Genomic DNA, 24747 nt, shown 5'->3' with positions numbered 1-24747 from the left:
GGAGCTTTGCTTTTAACCGGGAAGGAAATGCAGAAGTTCACGATCTGTGACTTTGAGAAACCGAAGCACAGAGCCGAGCAGGTATTTACTGCAGGTCAGAGGACCGGTCTTAGGACAAAGCCAGGTTTTCTGCTCCTCATTGCAATTCTTCGGAGTCTTTTGACTTAAAAAAAAAAAAAAAACCGCCACTGTGCACAATTTTGTAAGGCAAATTGGGAAAAACAAAATCCGCACTCGTTTGTTCAGTGAACCGGCTTCAAAGCATACAGCCTGGTGCATAATCCAAAAGGGGGAAAAAAAAAAAGGCCCAAGGCAGAAACAGGTTCACTACAGCATTATTTATAAAGGTAGAAATAAATCTCAAAACTGTAAACAAATTGTCCTGTGATTAGATGCATAAGGACATAAATTCACCCATTCAACATTTTTTGAATGCTAACTCTATGCTATGTCTTGGCATCTGTGAACTGGAAACAGAGTAACAAAGAGGCAACTAAGATCCCTCATGCCAGGTTACGCAGCCAAAATAACAACAAAAAAATTAAGCGAAAATATAAAAGACTATGATTCATTTAAAAAAATAAATAATAAAAATAAGTAGAAGTAAAAGATTTTAGAAGACTGATTTCTGATTTTAGTTACATGACCTTTTGGGAAAGTCAGTGGTTGACAATGACAAGGGCTGGAGTGGGTGAGGGAATGAGAATCTACTAAAAATGGGCATAAGGGAACTTTTTGGTATACAATGATTACATATCTGTATGAATCTGCCAAAAACTTACTGAACTAAATACCTTAAAAGGGTAGATTTTATTGTATGTAAATTATACCTCAAGAAACTTAATTTTTTTAATTCAAAGATTTAAGTAGTCAATTTTTAAAAATAATTTTTAAGTTAGTGTGTTGTATTTTCATTTTTTTTTAGTTCAAGAAGTTTTCTTTTTTTTTCCCTTTGGCACTACCGCATGAAGGATCTTAGTTCCCTGAGCGGGGATCAAACACACCCCACTGCAGTGGAAGTGTGGACTCTTTTAACCACTGGACTGCTGAGGAAGTTCCTAAACAGTCAATTTTTAAATAAATCTGCACAAATTCAGACAGGACTGGCAAGAAATTTGGCAAGGATGCAAGTGATTTTATCATGTTTGGGGCTCAGACATGAGTGTGCTGTGTCAAAAGGCCCCACGGTATTTTAGAACCTCTCTTCTGAAAGATCTCCTGTGCATTCATAATTTGCAGCCTGTATAAAGACGGAGGGACAGGACACAACCTACTTTGCCGACAGCAGCCCTCTCCTCCACTGGCCCCGCTTGGCCCCAGGAAGAGCCATTCTCTGACTTGGACTGGCCCCTGGCCTGCTTGAGGCTTGAGCTCCCTCCACATGCCCCAGCCTCATCAAAGTCTGCCTTCTACTGTTCACTGCCTAAAACTGATGTGACTGTTAATCTCCAAGCTTCCAGAAGGAAAGAAAGAAACCTGGTTTTCTCTAGGCTGAGAGGGCTCAGTGCAAAGAAACAATGATCAGCCATTTAAGACTCACATGTGAAACTCAGATTGTCAGGAGGAAGGTAAGTTGGGACAAATTCCAAACTTTAGCCACTCCCAGCCCAACTCAGTTTATGACTAACTGCACAAGAAGAGCTGGGAGGCCACAGCCTCAGCAACAGTCGGAAGGGAATAGTTTCTGTGCTGATGTAAACATCGTGCCTCATGCCAAAGGCCCACCCCCATGGACCCAGGACAGCACTGAGCCAGCCCTCCTACCATAAGTGCAAGAGCAGGAAAGCCCAGAATAAAAATGTTCTTTGCTAGCTCTGGCAGCTTCTCCTACACACGGCTGCAAGGTGTGGGTCGGCTGCAGGAAATGGGTCAGCTGCCAGAAATAACCCTTACACTTTAACTTTGGTAACATAGGCCTTTGTCTTAGTATTTAATAAACCCAGGTAGTCAGAAATGACATGTATTTGAATCTGAGAGGCACAGACTAAAGCACGTTCACCTACAAACCTAGTCTTTCATGCTTATCTTGTTTGAGTTGCCCAATACTGAAAAATGCGAGCTTACACTGAGAAACTAATACTTCGTGGCTACCCCAGAGTGCATTTTGAAATCCTAAGATTGAGTGTTCTAAACACAAAAGAAAACTGTCTAGCAAGGTAGGGAAGGCTTTGATGGAGAGTTGCATTGCAGCTTGACTAGTCCTGTCCCACTTAGACACTTAAAAGATTGTAATAAAATGTAACATTGAGAAATTAGAAGAGTGCCTTCATCCTACCCTCCCAATCAAAGCCCTTCTTTTTCTAAATTTTTTTTAAAACTTGAAGTATAGTTGACTTCCAGGTGGCTCAGGGGTAAAGAATCTGGTTGCCAATGCAGGAGACATGGGTTCTATCCCTGAGTGGGAAAGATCTCCTGGAGCAGGAAATGGCCACCCACTCCCGTATTCACAACCTGGAAAATTCCATGGACAGAGGAGCCTGGGGGCCCTCTGGGGCCCACAGGATCACAAAGATTTGGACACGATTGAGCACAAGCACATAGTTGATTTACAGTGTTGTGTTAGATTCTGCTATACAGCAAAGTTACTCAATTATATATATTTTGAAGAATACATATCTAATATATATATCAGATTCTTTTCCATTATATGTTGTTACAAGATATTAAATATAGTTCCCTGTGTCGTAGGACCTTGTCATTTATCTATTTTATATATCTGTATATATGTATCTGTTAATCCCAAACTTTGCATTTATCCCTTCCCGCCTTTACCCTAACCATATATGTGTTTTCTTTTTCTTTTTTAAAATTTCATTTATTTATTTTTGGTGACACTGGGTCTTTGTTGCTGTGTGCCATCTTTCTCTAGTTGCCGTGCAAGGTATTCTAACTGTGATGGCTTCCCTTGTTGCAGGGCACAGGCTGTAGGGTACTCTGTCTCAGTAGTTTCAGCTTTTGGTCTCTAGAGGGGCTAGCTCAGTAGTTGTGGCACAGGGGCTTAGTTGCCCCTAGCCTGTGGAATCTTCCTGAACCAGATTCCAGCCCATGTCCCCTGCATTGGCAGGCGGATTCTTAACCACTGGATCACCAGGAAAGTCCATAAGTGTGTTTTCCACGCCTATAGATCTGTTTCTGTTTTGTAAATAAGTTCATTTATATTATGTTTTTAGATTTCACATATAAATGATATCATAATATTTGTTTTTCTCTGTCTGACTTACTTCGCTTAGTATGGTAATCTCTAGGTCCATCCATGTGGCTACAAATGGCATTATTTCATTCTTTTTTATGGCCGAGTAGTATTCCATTTTATGTGTATACTACATCTTTATCCATTCATCTACTGATAGTTACTTAGGTTGCTTCCATCCCTTGGCTATTGTAAACAGTGCTGTTATGAGCATAGGGGTACATGTATCTTTTCAAATTTTCTATCTTTTCCAGATGTATGCCCAAGTGGGATTGCTGGATGATATGGTAACTTTATTTTTAGTTTTTTACAGTGAAGTGAAGTGAAAGTTACTCAGTCGTGTCCAACTTTTTGTGACCCCATGAACTATACAGTCTATGGAATTCTCCAAGCCAGAATACTGGAGTGGGTAGCCTTTGCCTTCTCCAGGGGATCTTCCCAATCCAGAGATCGAACCCAGGACTCCTGCATTGCAGGCAGATTCTTTACCAGCTGAGCCACAAGGGAAGCCCAAGAATACTGGAGTGGGGAGCCTATCCCTTCTCCAGCAGATCTTCCTGACCCAGGAATCGAACCCTGGGAATCCCTTAGTAAGAAAACCTCCATGCTGTTCTCCATAATGGCTGCACAATTTACATTCCCACCAACATTGTAGGTGTTTTTCTCCATACTCTCTCCAGCATTTATATTTGTAAACTGTTTGATGATGGCTATTCTGACTGGTGTGAGGTGATACCTCATTGTAGTTTTGATTTGCATTTCTCTAATAGTTAGCGATGTTGAGGATCTTTTCATGTGCCTATTTGCCATATGTATGTCTTCTTTGGAGAAATGTTTGTTTAGATCTTCTCAGTTTTTGATTTTTTTTTATGTTGAACTGTATAAACTGTTTGTATATTTTGGAGATTAAGCCTTTGTTGGCCTCATTGTTTGCAAATACTTTCTCCCATTCCAGAGGTTGTCTTTTCATTTTGTTTATTGTTTCTTTTGCTGTGCAAAAGCTTTTGAGTTTAATTAGGTCCCATTTGTTTATTTTTGCTTTTATTTTCGTTACTCTAGTGTTATGCCCAAGTCTCGAAATCTCCCAATGACCACCAGGGAGCCGGTATCCGATGCAAAAGCAAGAGAGTTTTTATTACCAAGCTCGAGCTAGGGCTCCCACTGTTATCGACGCAGCGGTTAAGGAGAGGAGCCCCGAGTTTTGGGTTACACTGCTTATATAGGGAATATTCAGGTGAAAGGGTAACAAAGGGGGTGTTCAGGCTGAAGGACTACTGATTGGTTACCCTCTTCTATAGGGTTGTGTGTGGATTTCTGATTTTTTTTTTTTTACTTCCACGGTAGATCATTACTTCCAAGGTAAATCACAAATTCTTGAACTTAAAGTCAGGAGGTTTAACCTAAGGGCTGATTGGCTCATGCACAGTGGGGCAAGTTTAGGCAATATCCAAAGTCTAAGTCTGTTTGCCCGGTACCTTTGCAAAATGGAGTTCTTTTACAAGATGGAGTAGCTCAGGCTCTTCACTAGGAGATGGATCCAAAGAAAATATTGCTGTGTTTTATGTCAAGGAGTGTTCTGCCTATGTTCTCCTCTAGAAGTTTTATAATGTCTAGTCTTATATTTAGGTCTTTAATCCATTTTGAGTTGACTTTTGGGTATAGTATTAGAGCATGCTCGAATTTTGTTCTTTTACATGGAGCTGTCTAGTTTTCCTAACACCACTTACTGAAGACACTGTCTTTTCTCCATTTATATTCTTACTTCCTTTGTTAAAGATTCATTGACTGTAGGTGTGCAGGTTTATTTCTGGGCTTTTTATTCTGTTCCGTTGATCCCTATGTCTGTTTTTGTGCCAGTGCTGTGCTGTTTTGATTTCTGTAGCTTTGTAGCATTGTCTGAAGTCTGGGAGGGTTATGCCTCCAGCTTTATTCTTTTATTGCTTTGGCAATTCTAGGTCTTCTGTTGTTCCCAATCAAAGCCCTTCTGGTAGGCAGATTTGTTTGGAAACTGTCACTTACCATCTTGGTTATACAGTCTACTTAAGTTTAGTACTAGTTTCAGAATTAACTGCAACTTTGTTTTTGTTTTTTAGTGGGAAAAGTGCTGTTTCCTAATCCACATTATGGAGAATGATTTGACAACAGAGTTCTCTCTTCCCTTAGACCTTTCCAGATAGAACCCTACTCTCACCTTGCAAAGAACAGAAGCACAGAAAATGTATCAGCATATATAGTTTATTGTGACCTCTCTAATGTCTTACACAAGTGGGTTGACTGTTCATTTGGGATGGGAGGCCGGGAGGCAGGCAGTGTAATGAAAGTGTAGCACGTGAAGATAGCTTGCTGAGCGGCAGCCTTCCTGCCATTGCCTGCTGGTGACTAGTCTTAGTCCGCTAAGCTACCTGGGACAGGAAGGAGCCAGGCCAGGCCAAGAGCCCTCCGTTCTCTTTTGGCTGGCCCAGCCCAGGTTTCAGGCCCTTCCCCCCACTTCCTCATTCATGGTCCCATAGAGCTGAGGGAGATGTGGGAAGGTAAGAAGCTCACTAGCTGCCAGGCTTGTGGGTGCTACCGGCTGAGCATGGGGTCCCCAGTCAGGTCCTTGGCTGGGCTTTCACTGCAGCACCTTCAGACTGGTTGGGATGAGGGATGTGGCTTTGCTCTTGGGGGGCTGTCCCCGCTCTGTGGCATCCAGGAGCTGCTGCAGGTAACAGGAGGTGCCAAGCAGCAGATGGCCGGTGGCCCGCATGCTGAAGAGGGCCCAGCGGAGAGCTTCCCTGGGTGGAATGCAAAGGCATTAGGGTCAAAACACCAAGAAAACCCCCTCCTGCCTCTTCTAAATGCCTGCTCCCCCAGGCTCCGTTTCATAAACTGTAGAGTGATATGCAAATAGAACAGATGTTGCCTTCCCTCAGCAGATGGGACAGGGTCTGCCTTAACTGAGATGTCTGCATATTCTCCTGCAAAATTCAAGCTCCTTTAGTCTTTCTAATACTGTTGGTAACTTTGGATCAGCCAGATGGATCTGCGTCACATAACTCTGCCCATTCACCACCTCTGTTCTAGACAGAAGTGTTACCAAGACGTTTGCAATCTAGGTAGTTTTCAGAGTGCAGGATGTGAAGATCTCCCACTGAGAGCAGGACTCCAGTCAGACAGGCTTGAGTTCTCATCCAGTCTCATTAGCTGTGACAAGCTTGACAAACTACTATAGCTCTGAGCTGCAGCGCCCTCATCTGCGTCACACCACTTTGATCCCCAACAGGGTTAAGGAGGCTGAAATAATATAAATCATTTAATACAGGGCCTGATGTTTAGAAGAACAGGGGAGACATGGGGTCAAGACTAGGTGGTTGAATGCTTGACTAACCAAATTCTTATCCGAATCTGTTTGAAAGAGGGTCATATGGGTGTCTAGTCCTAGTGAGGAGAAGAAAACACAAGGAAAATGAATTCTTCCTGGCTGATATTAAAATCTGTCTTCTGTTAACCTTCACTCAATAAATGAACTTATGATTGAGGTGGAGGGGGACAGAAAGTTCGAACCATGAACATCTGTACATGAAAATCCTTCAGAAATTTAAAGGCTGTACCTGAGAAGAATACCCATTTCTCAGATTAGAGATCTGAGGCTTCAAACTAGCCATCTAGACATAGATAGGAATGAAATTCTGACATATGCTACAACATGGACTTTGAAAACATGATGCTAAGTGAAATAAGCCAGACACCAAAGGGCAAGTATTGGATGATGCCACTTACATGAGTTACCTAGAATAAGAAAATTAACAGAGACAGGAGAACAGAGGTAAGTATGGCTGGGCGGGGCAGACATAGAGAGTTAGTATTTAATGGGTACAGAGTTATAGTTTGGGATGATGAAAAGTTCTGGAAATGTATGTACAAATGACCATTGCACAATATTATGAATGTACTTAATGTCACTGAATTTTATACTTAAAAAAAGTGGTTAAAATGGTAAACTTTATGGTATGTATATTTTACCTCCATTAAAGAAAAAACACTTGCTGACACCCCTAAATCATTCCAGGGATTCCAGCTTGCTATCATTCTTGTTTTTCAGTACCAGTACGCCTACTGTGTTTAGGTCAGAGAGTCCCACTTGCCCTAGATGGACTGAGTTTAAAGACTGAAACTTCTTGCTCTAGATTTTGCAACCTGCAGTCTGTTGGCAGGAAGCCCAGGTCAAGAGCGGACATGATACGGGACAGGAGGAAAATGGAACTTCTTGCCACAGAACCAGGCCTGAGCCCACCACTGAGTGTCGTCTGTGGCAGGCGGACCGCAGCCTCAGGTCCTTCATGTGGAGACTGGAAATGCAGAGAAGAAACTCGGGAAGCCACAAAGGTCTGGTATGCTCTAGCCTCATACATTCTGGCAGAACTCTGGAGACCCAGAGTAGGATTTCTCAGAAGCCCACTGTGAATGACAATTCATATGTATCTTCATTGCTTCTCCCATTATTTGAATTACTGCTGTGGTACCAGCTGATACAGCATTCGGCAAGGAACTGGAGGCTACAAAAATTCTTGCCCCCTTGGAGCTTGCTCTGACATTTTGTTTATCCCTGCGTCTCTAGCTCACAGCATAGGGTCAGGCACATAGAGAGTGCTCAGTAAACACTAAATGAAGCAACTGGGAGAAGTGGCATCTGTCAGAACTAACTGGCAAGAGGCCAGCTTTGTGGTTTTGAACTAGTTGGCTACATTTGCTTAATGGGGTAAGAGTTCTCTAGAGCACTACTTGTAGCAACTGAATTTGGGAACCACCACCATAACTGTACTTTAATAACAGAGGAGCCTGGTAGGCTGCAGTCCATGGGGTCGCAAAGAGTTGGAAACGGCTGAGCGACTTCCTTTCACTTTTCACTTTCATGCATTGGAGAAGGAAATGGCAACCCACTCCAGTGTTCTTGCCTGGAGAATCCCAGGGACGTGGGAGCCTGGTGGGCTGCCATCTAGGGGGTTGCACAGAGTCAGACATGACTGAAGTGACTTAGCAGCAGCAGTAGCAGACATATAAGTGACTATTACCTATAAACTGCAGATTAATTCTGATCTATGGAAGGACACTTATTTCATCCCTTCCACACCCATGGAAAAATCAAAGTTTGTATTTATAAATTTAGCTCAGCATTCTTGATGAATCTATACATGGGTAGGATTTTGAACTGATTGTAACTTCTTGCTGGTTCTCTCCTTAACTGGGTTCAATAAAATTTTTGACACGTTCACTTTTTAAAAGTTGATTAGAAGATTTCTTAGGAAAAGTTACTACTTTAGCTGAAAAATAGTTGTTATAGTGGAAGCTGATGAGGAAAGCTAAATGTATCCAGATTCCACCAGCAGGAGTGTATGAATCCCTTTGGTATACACTACTATAAACTAAAACACGAGCGCAGCCATGAAGTCCTAGACAAATGCTAACTGTCATGGTTGGTCAGCATCAACACCAGTCCCAGGCTCCCAGAAGGCTGAGGGTGCATGGGAGAAGACAGGGCCACTCCCATTGCTGTGTACCCACCCCAGCCCCAGCTAATCCCAGTTCACTCACTTCATGATGCGCTTGGCCCCGGAGCAGTGCAGATCATAGGAGAGGGAGTATGTGCCATAGAGAGTTGCCTTCACGTTCAGGCAGCCAATGAAGTCCTGTGGATTCACCTTGTATAGGTCGAAGGTTACTCGGGCCACATCGATCTTGGCAGGCTTGCGGGAGAGGGTGAGCTGGTACTGAGTGCTCTGCATCAAGACAAGTATGTGGTTAGCATCCCTCCAGGATTTCTCCTAAGCTCCCGATATTCTCCCACCCAGGTGGGATATCACCTGTTCTGATGGGGGCTGCCATTTCTGCCCCTTGTGGAGGACCATGAATACGGTGTCATCTGCCAGGGATTGGAAATACCCTTCTGTCTCTACAGTTGTGCCATCTTCCTCCAGCACCAGGAAGAAAGGCTTGTACGCCAGCATCAGGGTATCCCGGACCTGGAGAATAAGGTAAGTGATGCTCTTGCCGTCATATGTAGCCACAGAGACCCAAACCAGCTGTCAGGGACAGAATGAGTGGGCCGGGTTTTATGGGATGGGACTGAAACCCAGGGCTCTTGATGTGGGGTCACCATCCAAAGAACCTATGTTGTGGTATTCCTTATCTGACTTCATGGGTAATATTCTAGAATAGTGCTGTCCAATAAAAATATAATGGGAGTCACATATGTAATTTTTAATTGAGATAAGTTTTAATTCACATGAAAACTCACTGTTGGAAAAGTACACAATCCAGTGGTTTTTACTATATTCATAAAATTCTGCAGCTATCACCACCATCTAATTTCAAAATATTTTCAATCCCATTTTTACTCAAAGAGAAACCTAGTACCCATTAACTGTTACTCCTCATTTCCTCACCCTTGGCAACCTCTCCTCTTCTTTCTGTCTCTATGGATCTGTCTGTTCTGGACATTTCATATAAATGGCTTCCTTCACTTAGCAAGTTTTCAAAGTTAATCTGTGTTTCAGCATGATTATTTACTTTTTTATGGCTGAATAATATTCTACTAAATAAATATGCTACATTTTTAGTCCATTCTTCAATTGATGAACATAGAGGTTGTTTCTACTTTTTGAGTATCATAAATAATGGTGCTTTGCACCTTCATGTACACATTTTTGTGTGACATATCTTCTCAATTTTCCTGGATATATATCTAGGGTTGGAATTTCTGGGTCATGTAATAACTCTTATGTTTACTCTTCTTAGAGAACTACCAACCTGTTCTTCAAAGCAGTTGCATGATCTAATATTCCCACTAGCAACTTCTCCACATCCCTATCAACACTTTTTATTGTCTGTCTTCATTTTAGCCATTCTAATGTTATGTAGTGTTTTTTATTTGCATTTTCCTAATGACTAAGGATGTTGAGCATCTTTTCATGTGTTATTAGCCATTTGTACATCTTCTTTGGAAAAACATCTATTCTGATTTTTTGGCCATTTTCAAGTAGATCCTCCTTTAAGAGTTCTTTATATATTCTTGATACTAGACCCTTATCAGATATGTGTTTTACAAATATTTTCACCCGTTCTGTGGATTATCTTCTCATTTTTTTGTTAGTGTCCTTTGATGCACAAAAGTTCTTAATATTGATAAAGTCCAACTTTTTCCCTTTGGTTACTTCGAGGTTTGGTGCCATATCTAAGAAACCAAGGTTATGTACTCTTATTCCTATGTTTTCTTCTAAGGATTTTATAGTTTTAGCTCTGCATTTAGGTATTTGATCCACTTTGAATTAATTTTATACATAATATGAGGGAGGGATCCAACTAGATTCTTTGGCATTTGCATAGCCCATTGACTTGGTCATTTGTTGAAAAGACTACCCTTTCTCCATTGAATAACCTTGGCATTCTGTCGAAAATCAATTGACCACAGATACATGGATTTACTTCTGGACCTTCAGTTATATTCACTTGATTTGTATGTATTATGGGCCAAATGGTATCCCTGTGAATTTCATATATTGAAGTCCTAATCCCAGTACCTCAGAATGTGACTATCATTGGAGATAGAGTCTTTACAGATGTAGTTACATTAAAGTGAGGCATTAGAGTGGGCCCTAATCCTAATGTGGCTTTAAGAAGGAAAGGTGTCTTTATAAGAAGGAGCTATTAGGGGCTTCCCTGGTGCCTCAGTGGTAAAGAATCCGCCTGCCAGTGCAGGAGGCATAAGTTTGATCCCTGGTCCGGGAAGATCCCACATGCTGTGGAGCAGCTAAGCCCATGCACCACAGCTATCAGCCTCGGCTCTTGAGCCTGGAAGCTGCAACTGCTGAGTCCGTGTGCCGCAGCTACTGAAACCCAAGCACCCTAGAGCCCGTGCTCTGCAGCGAGAGAAGCCGTCACAACAAGAAGCCTGCACGTCACAGCTGGTGAGTACCTCCTGCTTGCCTCAATTAGAGAAACGCCTGCGCAGCAATGAAAACCCAGCACAGCCAAAGGTGAATAAATAAAAAATTTAAAAAAAGAGAAGGAACGACTAGGGCAAGTTACTCCCAACCACGTGGAGGGGGAGCGTGGAAATGGGGAAGGATGTCATTCGTGCCCACTGTTACTCCCACCCACAAGTATTATGTGTCCGTGGTTTCCTCTCTGGAACCTTACTGATCAATAGTTTTAATTTTTTTTTCAATTTACAAAAGTTTTTTTTTTCTCCACACCAAGGGGCATGTGGGATCTTCCCCTTCCAGAGATTGAACCCAGGCCCCCTGCATTGGAAGCACAGTCTTAACCACTGGACCACCAGGGAAGTCCAAGATTTCCTTTCTGATGGCAAGTTCAATAGGCTGGTGGTGCCCGTCTGGAGTCTTGTCTGTCTGGTGACAGGAGGGTGGCAGTACATTACCATCTGATACTAACAATAGGCCAGAGGTATTGTTCAGGGCATATTTTTCTTATGAACTCCATCCCTACTGAAGTTCTACCTCATGACACCAAGGCCAGAGGCAGCTGTCAGGGCCAGCTGTCAACCAAGGTCCCCATGGTGAGCTGTGAGAAGGCAGGCCCGTCCCTACCTTGACATGGAGGTCCTCAAGACTGTGCGCCATGATGCCCTTCCTCACACTCCGGTCAGCAGTGGTTACTCTACAGGGCCGGGCCCTGGGGGCCTCTGCACTGGGCTCTGACAGCTGCTGCTGGGTCACCACCGAAGTGCTCACTGCCATGTACCTGGGAGCCATATGGAGCATCAGCATGAGCTGTCTGCTGCCTTCCAGCTCTCACCCCACCACAGGGTAACTCACTCCCCAGTTCTCTAGGCTCAGCTCAGCATGCTCCTCTTCCCCTACTATCCACCTAGTCTACTCTGGATAGTCTTCCTTAAAAGCCTGCTGGATCAGTGCATCTTAAACTTTAGTGGACATATATGTCCCCTGGGGATCTTGTTAAAATGCAGGCTCTTCTGATTCAGTAGGTCTGGGTGAAGTCTGAGATGTTACATATGTAATGAGTTCCCAAGTGACATTGATGCTGCCAGGTCTCAGACTGTGACAAGTAGCCAGTGACAGAAGATGGCCCAACCTCTGCCCAATTACCACTTTCCTCTCTTTGCCTCCTTATCATCTGTAATGAGAGATGAAATGGCAAAGCTGAGATCAGTATAAGAGAGTTTGAACTCAGATACACAATGGAGAACCAAAGGCCTGCAGGGAACCTAGGTTTTGGAGTCAGGCAAACCCAAGTTCAAATCTTGGCTTCACTAAACATTTGCTCCAACAGAGTGCCCACCCTGTGCCTCAGTTTCCGTGACTATTAATCTGGCAAAATAATCCCCACTTCTCAAAGTTGTGGTGAATTTTAAGTGAGATCAAGAATCAAAATCTCAAGCAGTATCTCCCTGTTTCTACTTAGGGTGTGATATGGGGATTGGGAAGAGGCAGCAGCCTTAATATCTCCTGGGGAATTGTGGAAGGATCCCACTCCAGACCTCCTGAATCAGCATCCACATTTGAACAAGATGCCGAGGTGACTTACATGGCCATCGAGGTTGCAGAAGTTCTGCCCTACAGAGCACATTAGGTCCCCTTCCCTTCCCCAGCTGGCTTTCCTTACCTGGAGAGGGACTTAGGATAGAGAAGGCTGAGGGACTTCTTGGCGTATTCCATCCTCGTCAACTGGATAGTTTTGGGCCTGGAAAGCAAGCAGAGATAGCCCATTGTGAGGGATGAGCGGCTTCTCTCTCTTGTCTTTTTCTTTTTTAATGTTATTTTGGCCACCCCACTGGGCATGTGGGATCTTAGCTTCCTGTTTAGGGATCGAACCCCACCCCCTCTGCAGTGGAAGTTGGGAGTCTTAAACAATGGATGCCAGAGAAGTCCCCTCTTGTTTTTTGAAACCGTGCAACCCCACCTCCATCCATCAGGCCTCCACTCTGGTTTCCCCTCTCAGCTCATACACATCTCCCCCAGCCCTTCTTCTGTTCAACCCCAGTAGACCACCGTGACCAAGTTGGAGACCCTCTCAGTGCCCAGGCTCAGCCCCCCTCAGCAGCCACGCCTCACTCCCCGGCACCACTCACTCCATGTTTCTCTGACCCCTGGTTCCAGTCACACTGATCAGGGATCCCAAGTCGAAGTGAAGAGGCCCTGCTCAGTTAGTTTCCACCCTTGGGGACAGAGTCCACTTTATGCTGGCAGGAGGCTAGTCACACCACCTCACAGTGCTGGAGACTTTCCCTCACCTGTCGTCCAGAGACCTCCCAGGCCAGGCACCCCATAGACTAAGGCTGCTCTTTCCAATGGGTCCTTGAACAATCCAAACCCCTCCTGAGGCTTCCCACTGGCCAAAGGGACTTTCTACCATGGTGGGTTCTATATCCGTTCTAATACTGGAGCTGCTACCCTAACATGGCTATTGAGCACTTGAAGTGTGGCTAGTATGACTGAGAAGCTGGATTTTTAATTTTATTGAATGTTTACTGGTTTAGATGTACACAACCACCAGGGCTGCGGGCTGCTGGCGGCCATCCTGGGCAGCACAGTGCTAGCCACCAGCCCTGGGATGACCTGCCAGCCCTTCTCTCCTGAGGCTGGCCCATCCAGGCCTTCCTGAAGCCAGTTCCTCCACCAGCATTGCCTCCCTCCAGCCCAGGGCTAAAGCTTTGCAGCCTTGAAGCCTGAGTTTCACTGCATTCTGTGATCACTCACAGAATTTCCCCTCCATCCTGCTACTTCCTTCTCCCCAGCCAGGTGGGCCTTAGTGTCCGCTTCTGCCCGTCCCTCTAACCTCTCCCTGGGTGCCTCACCCTGAAATGTTCTCCTGTTCCCACCCCAGCGCAGACCGGGCCTGGTGCAGAGCAAGGGGCTCGAGGAGTATATGGTGCACAGGCCCCTCCCTAGTCTCCTTTTGACAATATGGGGGTCTCTCCAGGCCAGCCTGACTGTGAAAGCCCTCTGCCCTGACTTAGCACTTTCCCCTTCAGCTTGCTCCAGCCTCACTCCTCACCCCCAATGACAAAGCTGCCAAGCCCCACCTCACCTGTTCTCTAGGAGCCAAAACCAAATCCAAATGAAAAAACCCAGAATATAAAACTTCTTACCTCCAGCTCACAGCCTCCTAACCTTCCAATCCTGTCCTGCTCAGCCCAACCCTCCCTCTACTTTATTTCCAGCTCCCAGGGCAGCCCCTCCCCTGGCCTTCAGCCCCAGCTGGAAGAGAGCATGGGCACTGAGCGTGCAGCTCTTACCCTTGGGATGGCAGGCCAGCCTCACTTCCAGAAAAAGCCAAAAAGGAAGGGTGTAGGCGTGTTTTGAAAGCTTTGGGGCAGGGTATGGCCCAGAACATGGCATTGGGCACAGAGGGCACAGGAAACAGGCCAATGTGAATTGTGATCCCCGCTCTACTCACATTAGCTGTTTGAGTGTAGACAAGTTGCCTTAACCTCCCGGAGCCCCAGTCTCTCTCACCCGTTCAACAGGGATGATGATTCCTATCTTAAAGGGTTAAGGTAAGGATTTGTATTAATACAAGTGAAGGGCTTTGCAACAGAGATACTTAATAGATATAAACAAATATTGGTGTTACGGATAACATAATTATTTAATAATAGCAGAGGATTTAATAATAATAATTAACACCAGCTGAAATGTGTAGTGCTTAAGAATAAGATCCGTGACCCAGCAGTTCTATGTATACATAATATTTGGAGTTATATTTGAAGTTCCAAGGGAAATGAAAATCTGTATCCACACAAAAACTTATACATGAATGTTCATAGTGTTATTCATAACAGGCAAAATGTAGAAACAACCCAAATGTTTGCATTAAAAAGTCTTCAAAGAAATTTGGTGTTTCCATAAATGGAATATTATTTGTCAGTCAAAAGGATATATGCTGCTACAGTACATTGATGAACATTGAACATGTTGTGCAAAGTGGAAGAAGCCAATCACAAAAGATCACATATTAATATTTGTTTGTATCATCTCATTTGTATGAAATGTCCAGAATAGCAAAATCATAAAGACAAAAAATTAATCAGTGGTTGTTTAGAGCTGTGGCTGGGGAATGCAAAGGGAATGGGGACTGTTAGTGGGGAGACTCTTAAGGGAGACAAAAAATGTTTTAATTTATTAATCTAATCCAAGTCTATTTTGGTGATTGCACCAAATCTATTTGGAGGTTACACAGCCCTGAAAATATAATAAAAACCAATAGACTGTACTCACCTAAGTTTGTGTGGTATATGAATTCTCTCTCAATAAAGCAGTTTTTAAAAAAGAGGTTCAACCTCATCTTTCTTTTAACGATAGATTTTTCACACTAGTGAGTCAGAATCACATGGAAGGTTTGTAAAAAATCAGATTGCTGGGCTTCATCGCAGAGTTTCTGACTCAGTATGTCTGGGGTGGGGCCTAAGAACGTGTATTTCTGATTACACAGTGATGTTCCAAGGTTCCAAGGTGATGCTGAAGCTGTGGCTACTTAGGGACCCCATTTTGAAAACCAGCAGCCAGCACTAGCTGTGTGATATAACTCATCTAAGCATCAGTTGGATCTGACCAATAGGGATTAAAAATACCTCCTACCCCATTGGGTTGTCATGAAGAATAATCATGAAAAGTATTTGATACAAAGCTTAATGCACCCTTCAGGCTTAAAAAATAGCTATCATCATCATCATTTTATTACTTAACATCTAAATCCTTCCCTAGAGAAGCTTGCAGACAACCATTATTCATTCATTCACCAAATACTTACTAGGCATTTACTGTATACTGCCCCTCCTTGGGGCTGAGAATACAGCAGGAAACAAGACAACCTTGTCACATTCTTAAAGGAGCTGACATTCCTGGAGGAAGGGGGCACTCAGACCATGAACAAATATGCAGATAATCAAGATGGTTTCAGAGAATGATGTTCTCGGAAGAAAACAACACAAAGTGATGTGACAGCAACTGGATGGAGAGCTAGATTGGCCTATGGGCTCAGGAAAGACTGCAGAGGTGGGCTTTCAGCTAAATGATGACTGGTGAGAAGTCACTCTTTTGAAGATCTGAAGTGTCTTGGTCTGTTTGGGCTGCTAGTCAGAAAACCATTAATTGGTGACTTATAAACACCAGAAGTTAACTTCTTGTAGTTCTGGAGGCTGACAAGTCCAAGATCAAGGTGTTGGTAGTTCAGTGTCTGGTGAGGACCCTCTTCCTGGTTCCCAGACACTGTCTTCTCTCCGTGTCCTCACCTGGTAGAAGGAGCAAGGGAATCTCTTTCATAAGGACACTAATCCCACCTCCTGCGGCTTCCCTGTTGGCTAGTGGTAAAGACTCTGCCTGCCAGATTCCAGAGATCCTGGTGGGCTACAGTCCATGTGGTCACAAAAGAGTTGGATACCATTTAGCAACTAAAGGACAATCCCACCTCCCCCAAATCCCACCTCCAAATACCATCATATTGGGGATTAGGTTTCAAGATACAAATGGGTGTGGAGCAGGGGGTCACAAACACTCAGTCTATTGTGTTCCTGCGACTGGAAGCCAGTCTTTTGAAGTGCTGGGGTGGGGTGGGAGCATTCAAGCAAAGGAAACATCAGTGCAAAGGATTTGAGAAGGGAATGGGCAGGGTGAGAGGACAGGAACACAAATCACTAAACTTTAAGGCAGACTAAGAGCAGAAGAAAAGTACTGACACTTCAGGGAAGAAGTTCTGGGGAAACCGTTAGGGCCCCTCCCTAGAACATTCATGCCTCAAATATTTATTGAACATCCAGCATGTGCTTAGTGTCTCATGATAAGCCAATGGATGACTCAGAGGCAGTCTGACGACGTGGAAATCACACACAGAAAAGACAAAGATAAGCACAAGCTAAAGCCAGAGGGGTGGGGTGAGGGTGGTGAAGAATTGCTGAGTGACCCTGAGGAGTCTTCATGGTGCTTAGAAGAGGATGATTTTGGATCATTTATGTACTCAGCAAGTATTTCTTGAGTTTACCCTTTGCCAAATACATGGGTTGACTCAGTTCATATCTGTCTCTTTAGAGCTCACCTCTAGTTGTAGAGGCAGATTTCTGAGCATGGTTCTGTCACGCGAGTGTTCCTCGGTTCTTTGTCTCGTCACAACAAAGATTTGGAGCGACGGACATTAAAGCCCTCGGTGCGTCACAGCTCTCGGGTCTTGGACAAACCATGTTATAGCTCTTAAGCAAGTCAGTGTTACAGCTCTATTTTAGTTAGAAGATAGCAGGAGAATCCATCCTCGAAGTGTGAGGGTATGCCAACCCAAAGACTTGAAGAGAAGAGAGTGGAGGAGCACGTGGGGGCGGGAGAGAGAGAGAAAGAGCGCACGCCCTGGGGGGTAGGGGGAAGCGCTTTGGCTTCTCCTTTTATATGTTTTTTCTCCCACCTGGGCCTGCCCTATGCAAATTGGGCTTAGCCAGGAGTGCTGTTTGTTCTACCTGAGGTCTTCACTCTGGTCCTTGGACCTTCTTTGTTATTTTAGCCACCGCCATATTGGACTCCTTTTCCCTTTCTACCTAACAGTTCTCAAATGCTGAAATGCATAAAATTATTTGAACACCTTGGAGGACTCTAGTTATGACTCAAAATTGAGAAGCAAGAAAAAGAGAAAAGATTATATATTCAACCATATTAAAAAACTATTCTGCATCTTAAACTTGTAACACCATGAGTAAAGTCAAAAGACATACAATACATAGGAAAAATATACGGCAACTAATATTAAAGATAAGAGACTCTCTCTCTCTGCTATCTATATATATAAATCAACAAGACCAACAGTACAGTAGAAAAAATGGACAAAGAATATGAACACAGTTCAGGGAAATGAAATGCCAACGACTCAACATATGAAAAGATGCTTCAGTTTTTTCAGTAAATGTAATTTTGAAATTCTTATTTTATGTATTTTTTCTTGTGGTAAAATGTACATAACATAAAATTAACAATTTTTAAGTGTATAGTTAAGTGGCATGAAGTTTATTTACACAGTCGTGCAACCATCACCTCATTCACCTTCAGAACTTTTTCCATCTTTCTCATGTCTGTATCCATGAAGCAAGTCCCCATTCCTTCGCCTCCCCGCCTCCCCCAAGTCCTTGGCTACCACTGTTCTGCTTTCTGCCTCTACCTTATTTCTTTAATGGCCTTGACATTTTTTAAAAGTATAGTCCAGTTACTTTGTAGAATGTCTCTCAATTTGAACTTATCTGCCCGTCTCTTCATGATTAGATTCTGGCCAAGTATTTTGGGCAGAAATATCAAATAAGCTATCAGCTTCCCTGATAGCTCAGTTGATAAAGAATCCGCCTGCAATCAGGAGACCCCTGTTCGATTCCTGAGTTGGGAAGATCCGCTGGAAAAGGGATAGGGTACACTGTAGTATTCTTGGGCTTCCCTTGTGGCTCAGCTGGTAAAGAATCTGCCCGCGATGAGGGAGACCTGGGTTTGATCCCTGGGTTGGGAAGATTCTCTGGAGAAGAGAAAGGCTACCCCCAAAAAGCCGGACTCGACTGAGCGACTTTCACTATCAACACGTAAGTAATGTTGGTCCTCAGTTGTATCAGGAGGCATAAGGAATCTGTCTCACTCGTGGGCAAGTATTTCGTTAACGGGGTGCCTGCCAAGTTTCTCTACTGTAAAGTTACCATTTCTTCTTGCAGAGATTACTCTGTGGGGAGATACTTTGAAACAAATGTGGCAGTTGCATGCGCTTGAGAAAGTCACAGACCCCTTCCATGCATCAGTTTCCCCATCTGAGAAGTGGAGACAGAGACGTCTGAAACTTGAATTCGAGCTTAAGGAAGTGAAAGTGCTCGAGATACTGGAGAATCAGCTTCAGCCCTTGGCAAAACCCCCAAACGCTAGGAGTTAATTTTCTGAGCGCTCCAAAGGATGGGGAGAGAGGCCCAGGGCGGAGCCGAGACGGGAAACGCTCGCGTACGCGTGCGCAGGGACGTGACCACAGAGTTGGTCCTCCAGAGACAGAGAGGCCGGAAGTTGTCTTCAAAGAAGCGCTAGACTGTTGGGTTGGCTGAGCTGAAGCAATACGAACAGGGTCGGCAGGCAGTTCCGAGCAGAAGTCGCGGCAGTTTGTCGGCTTGAGGGGCTCCAGGAATCTGGGCGGGGAAGATGGCGTCTCGGGCAGGCCCGCGAGCGGCCGGCACTGACGGCAGCGACTTTCAGCATCGGGAGCGCGTCGCCATGCACTACCAGATGAGGTATGAAGTGAGGCGAGGAGCCCGCAGGGCCACAGACGCAACGCCGGCCTGGTCTCAGGGTTTTGCTCCTCAGCCCGCCCTCGGGCACCTCCCAAATCCCCTCCACCTGGCACGGCCCAGGACCCCCACCCCACCCCACCCCACCCCGCCCCGCCCCGCCAATCCCGGGAAGCCCCGTCACTCTTGTGAGTTCCACCCCTTGATCCCCCTGTACCTCGAGGGAGTCCGGGCCCTGGGTCGTGGTTATATTGGCCCGGCTCTCCGACCTCGGGAACCTAACTCCTAATTGAGCCTCAGTTTAAGCTGCCTTTTTGGTCTTGAGGAAGAATTGGTGAGCCAATAATCTCGTGAGAATGTAACATAAAATCTAGTACAGAAGTCTGCCCAGTACGCGGTAGCTTTTAAATTTTGGGTCGTTTTGGGGTGTGGACCCTAACGTCGAGACTTTGCCTCAAACGAATTTTACGGAACACCCCTCCCCATCTCCCGATCATGTAAGGGATAGTTCTGCGTTCGTTTATTCGTTCAACAAATATTTATCTTCCTTCTACTCATCATGCATTGTGTTAGGCACTGAGGATATAATAGCGAAAGCAGCCCTGGTCTTCGTATTCATGTTATACCTTCAGTAAAAATTTATTGACAAACAACAAATCTGGTCCCTGCCTTCATGGAGCTTGAAGTCTACCGGTGACTGATCCCCCTCCCACCACACACACACACACACACCCCTTTCTGCACTTTCTATGATATATATATTTTTTAATTTAGAGATTTTCGTTCCTTAAATCCACTGAAGTTTCTCAGAATCTTTTCCACATCTTTCTTCCCAGAGTTTTAAAGAATGACAAGCTCTTTGGAACCTCACTTTATTCTTATGCTTAGACCCTTGTTCAAGGGAACCTCACAACCGACGCTAGCATTTTCATGCCTGTCTAGAGCAGAAACTCTGCCCTCTGGAGATGTGAAGGGGATATATCTAGGACCTAAGAAAATTCAAAGAATAAGAGAAAATTTGCTTACTTTAGAAGAAAAAGGTTTGCTTTACCTGAAGAAGTATGGACGGCCTGAGTTGGTTTCTTTGCTGCCAATACCTCGTTCCATAGGCCCTACTCTTATGCTACAGTCAGAGTTCTCTTTCTTTTTTTAATGGCCGCGCAGTGCAGATTACAGGATCTTAGTTCCCTGACCAGGGGTTGACCCTGGGTCCTTGGCACGAAAGCGCAGATTTCTAACCCCTGGATCGCCAGGAAATTCCCAGAGTTTTCTTTGTGAACACAGCCCTGAGATACTGTTCTGTCTTTAAAATGACTGAGTCAGAGTCTTTGCAACTTCATATCCTGATACTCCCCTCCCTGCCACAGTGGAGGCCTTCCACACCCAGCTGTTTACTCTCCTGGAACACAAATGTTTATGCCTTTTTGCCTGCATGCTATTACCTCTGCTCAGAATGTCTATCTCCACCTACCTCTCAACCTAGCTCAGATATCACCCTTGTCTAGATAGCCTTCTCAGTCAACTCATTTCAGTCGGAATTGATTACTCCTTCCTGTGATCCCATATATTTTGCAACATAGATTTACAAGAGTTTTTCCACTTCGTTTGTAATTACTTTTTCTTCCTCTGCCTTGTTCCCAGTCTCCAGGCAGGAACTATACCGTATTTATATCCGTATCCCTGTGTCCAGTACAATTGCTTGACATACAGCTGGTGTCAGAAAACTCTGAATGAAAGATACTTCTCCCTCTGCTCTGCCCCACAGTGTGACCCTCAAGTATGAAATCAAGAAGCTGATCTACGTGCATCTGGTCTTATGGCTGCTGCTGGTTGCCAAGATGAGCGTGGGACACCTGAGGCTCTTGTCTCATGATCAGGTGGCCATGCCCTATCAGTGGGAGTACCCCTATTTGCTAAGCATTGTACCCTCCCTCCTGGGCCTCCTCTCCTTCCCCCGCAACAACATTAGCTACCTGGTGCTCTCCATGATCAGCATGGGGCTCTTCTCCATCGCTCCCCTCATTTATGGCAGCATGGAGATGTTCCCTGCTGCACAGCAGCTCTACCGCCATGGCAAGGCCTACCGCTTCCTCTTTGGTTTTTCTGCCGTCTCTGTCATGTATCTGGTGTTGGTGCTGGCGGTCCAAGTGCACGCCTGGCAGTTATACTACAGCAAGAAGCTCCTAGACTCTTGGTTCACGAGCACACAGGAGAAGAAGCGTAAATGAAGCCTGCTTGATGGACTGCTGTGTGAGGTGACGCCTGGGCCTCTTACCCAGTGAACTGAGAGGGTAAAGGAGTTGCTCTAAAATCTCCTTTGGTGATTTTGGCAGCTGCAATGTTGGCGACTAGTGCAAACGAAGCCTGAATTCTGCAGAGCCCCTTCTGTTACCATCAGCTGGTGGTGGAACTAATTTATTCCTGGTTGGTGGAACTGGGTTATCAACAGCTGTGAAACAAACTTTGGCTGGTTGAAGTTGAGGTCCTTCTGAGTTTTTCATCCTGACGTCTTCTTGGTCATTCTCTCCACTTCCCTCCATCACCCCTTCCCATCAAAACTGAAGGAGATGGGAAATCAGTCAAATTCTCCTTCAATCAGTAGGTCGTGGAGCAGGAAACATCTGGGACGCTGCTCCCCCTGTAGGCGTTGGTCTCTACTGTGAAACCTTTTAATTAAAAAGAACCTCAATAAAGTTACAACTGCCTAGTCCCCCCTGTGCCTTGTGTTGGGGATTTGATAGAATGTGAAAAGTGTGTTGTTTGATGGCCTTGGACACTTGGAGGTAGGTAGAGGCTCCCTGAGAAACCTGGCAGTGGCCACAGGGAAGTGAACTGGGCATAGGGAACCTAAAGCATGGTTGAAACCCTGCAACTGATGGGCAGGAGCTACCATGCGCCATAAGGTCAACCTCCCCCTATAAAATGGTCCATTCTCATTTATGCAGCTTGGGTTATGGGCTTGTCTTTTGACTGGATATTCATGTTTATCATTCAGTATTAACAGTGTCAGTTACGTGTGTAATACTGTTTCATGGTTTCCAAATGAATTTTAAAGTATCCTATATATAGGGAATCTGCAATCTCCATGAAGTGTAACATCCTTGTGAAACATCCAGTGAACACAGTATGTAATGGTGTGGAGCAGATAAGTGTAAAAGGGATGTGGGAAAGAGATCTGTGAACTAAACCCCCTAAAGTCTGACACGTTGTAAATGTTTATTGCTTGAAGGACGAGTGTCCCTTTGCTCTTACTTGCTTGACTTTATCATGTCTGGATGACGCCCAGATTCTAACTGTGGATCCCTGCCCTCCAGTCATTCTGTTCTATAAACATTCTATGTACTCAGTCTCTATTAGGTACTGGCAGTAGTTCTGTGTACCTAAGTTTTAGATGTCCTGATTATCTTTTCAAACTCGGTGTGTCCTGAACTTAACTCTTTGCCTTTTACCTCATATCCATTTCTCTTTCTGCCTCCCTGTGTGCAGATGAGTATACCAAGAGCACAGCTGTGAATCATCAAGTCCCTTACTATGTGCTCTTGTTTTCTGAACAGCCAAAATTCCTTAATCCCTTTCAGCATGTCCAAAGTGTGGTCCCAGTGCATCACTCCTGGTTTATCTCCTGATAACCACACACTGTATGTCTGTCAGGAGAACCTCTCATGAATCTCCATATCAGTTCCATGTTTTCCCAATTTCCTTCAAAATTTTCCTTTCAAAAAACAAAAGTTTTCCTCTTCTACTTCTTTATTACTTCTCTTTCGAGACCTAGTTTATATGGTAATTCTGGAACCTTCTGGTTACTTCAAGGAGTAAGGGTTCCTTCTTTGAATTTACATGTCACTTTAATTTTATCTTCTCTATTGACAGAACTACTAACATTTTTTCTCACCCCTAGTAGCTAATGTATAGTGTGCTTTCTGAATTTATTGAGTGGAATAATATGTCCTACTGTAGACTAAAGTCATAACAAAGAACTAGACTGATGCATGGGTAGGATTTGGAGAGCAGAGAGGTGCAGACGTAAATGAGTGGCTAATGGAGTTATGTGCACAGGCAGTGATTGCTAATTTTCAAAGAAGCAGGATATAAATAATTTATTAGTTTTTAAAAGTTTAAAATTTATTTGAATATTAGAATGGTACTTTACAGTCTTGGAGCACTTCTCAAGACTCATGAAAATTAGTGTCAACAACCAAAAAAAAAACCCATTTGGTTAATTTAGTTTTCTGCTTGTGGAGTTATTGGGATTCTAACTTTTCTGGCCTCTCCAATCACTTTTTCCCCCTTGCCTCATGGTTGTAGTATTCCCTGAACTAAACAAGATTCCCTTTGAAAAGGATCTTGATTTAGTGGAAAGAGGACTGTATTTGGATCAAAAGGCAGGTTCACATACCAAGATCAGCCCTGCCTAATTCACAAGAATGTTTTGAAGATCAAATAAAGTCTTGTAAAAGTGCTTAAAGAACTCTATAACACTATATAAATGTGAGGGATGGTTATTAATCCCTGATCTTACGGAGCTAGAGGGTGTAGGCATTGGAAGTACCCTTAGTGAGCATCTAGTCTGTGGGAAAGGCAGTGTGCTGTAGTGGAGAAACAGTTTCTGATACTACACTGACTCAAATCTAGCCAGACATTTTGCTTCCTTTTGCCTTGATTGAGCCCCAGTGTTTGATCTAATATATGGGGGATCATAGTATCTACCACACATGGTGGTTGTGTGGGTTCAATAATGTATGTAAGTTATGCTCATGCTTAGTCGCTGAGTCATGTCCGACTCTGTGACCCCATGGACTGTAGCCTGCCAGGCTCCTTCTGGCAACAGTACTGGAGTAGGTTGCCCTGTCCCCCTCCAGGGGCTTATCCTGATCCAAGGATCAAACTTAGGTCTCTTGTGTCTCCTGCATCGCAGGCAGATTCTTCACTGCTGAGTCATTGGGAAAACTCTGTGTAAGCTGTAGTATGTGCTTAGCTTAATAAATATCAAAATCCCTTCCAGTGATGAGCAGTGTTGGTGCTTCCCTCTCATGGTGGGAGTTCCAGCCACTTCTCTTAAGCATAATCTCTTGCCTCCATATTCTGGAGTTTGATTCCTTCTGGAAGAGCAGGAGTAAGAAAGGGACACTTGTGTACTCTTGGTTTTTGTTGGTCTAATTTGTTGGGCCTTCTTGCCCAGGGTGCCCTGATAGTAGGCACAGTTGCCTCAACAGATCTTGGGAATCTGCCATTATAGGAAAAGCCTAGAGACCCTGCTGTAGTTGTCTGACCAGAGTCCACGCATGGATAAGGCTTTGTCAGGAAAAATGGCTGTCCAAGG

The 24747-nt window shown here is 44.3% G+C and overlaps 2 protein-coding genes and 1 long non-coding RNA gene across 6 annotated transcripts; 2 read left to right on the top strand and 1 right to left on the bottom strand.

The window, feature by feature from the left end:
- LOC108633373 lies at positions 10–8028 on the top strand. Its single transcript, XR_001917038.1, has 3 exons — positions 10–81; positions 1240–1568; positions 7373–8028. It is a non-coding gene; the product is annotated as an uncharacterized LOC108633373 (long non-coding RNA).
- Positions 5408–15467, bottom strand: CIDEC (cell death inducing DFFA like effector c). 4 transcript variants are annotated; one of them, XM_005695622.3, is made up of 7 exons: positions 15427–15467; positions 14606–14691; positions 12812–12889; positions 11776–11929; positions 9031–9189; positions 8762–8946; positions 5408–5964 (listed from the first exon to the last, which is right to left on the bottom strand). In XM_005695622.3, coding segments are annotated over exons 2-7 (741 nt in total). In that variant the 5' UTR covers positions 14608–14691; positions 15427–15467; the 3' UTR covers positions 5408–5801. The 4 variants fall into 4 exon arrangements, with proteins under 4 accessions (XP_005695679.1, XP_017893935.1, XP_005695680.1 ...); XM_018038446.1 differs by lacking the exon at positions 15427–15467 and having other exon boundaries at positions 14606–14778; XM_005695623.3 differs by lacking the exons at positions 14606–14691; positions 15427–15467 and adding an exon at positions 14298–14581.
- Positions 19186–22137, top strand: JAGN1 (jagunal homolog 1). The gene is made up of 2 exons (XM_005695621.3): positions 19186–19430; positions 21193–22137. Exons 1-2 carry the CDS (start codon positions 19342–19344, stop codon positions 21653–21655), a joined length of 552 nt encoding a protein of 183 aa, XP_005695678.1. The 5' UTR covers positions 19186–19341; the 3' UTR covers positions 21656–22137.

Source organism: Capra hircus, chromosome 22, assembly GCF_001704415.2.
Source record: "Capra hircus breed San Clemente chromosome 22, ASM170441v1, whole genome shotgun sequence".
NCBI classification, from domain to species: domain Eukaryota; kingdom Metazoa; phylum Chordata; class Mammalia; order Artiodactyla; family Bovidae; genus Capra; species Capra hircus.
The sequence above is the reverse complement of the archived record's forward strand: the minus strand, read 5'-3'. Positions and strand labels throughout refer to the sequence as shown.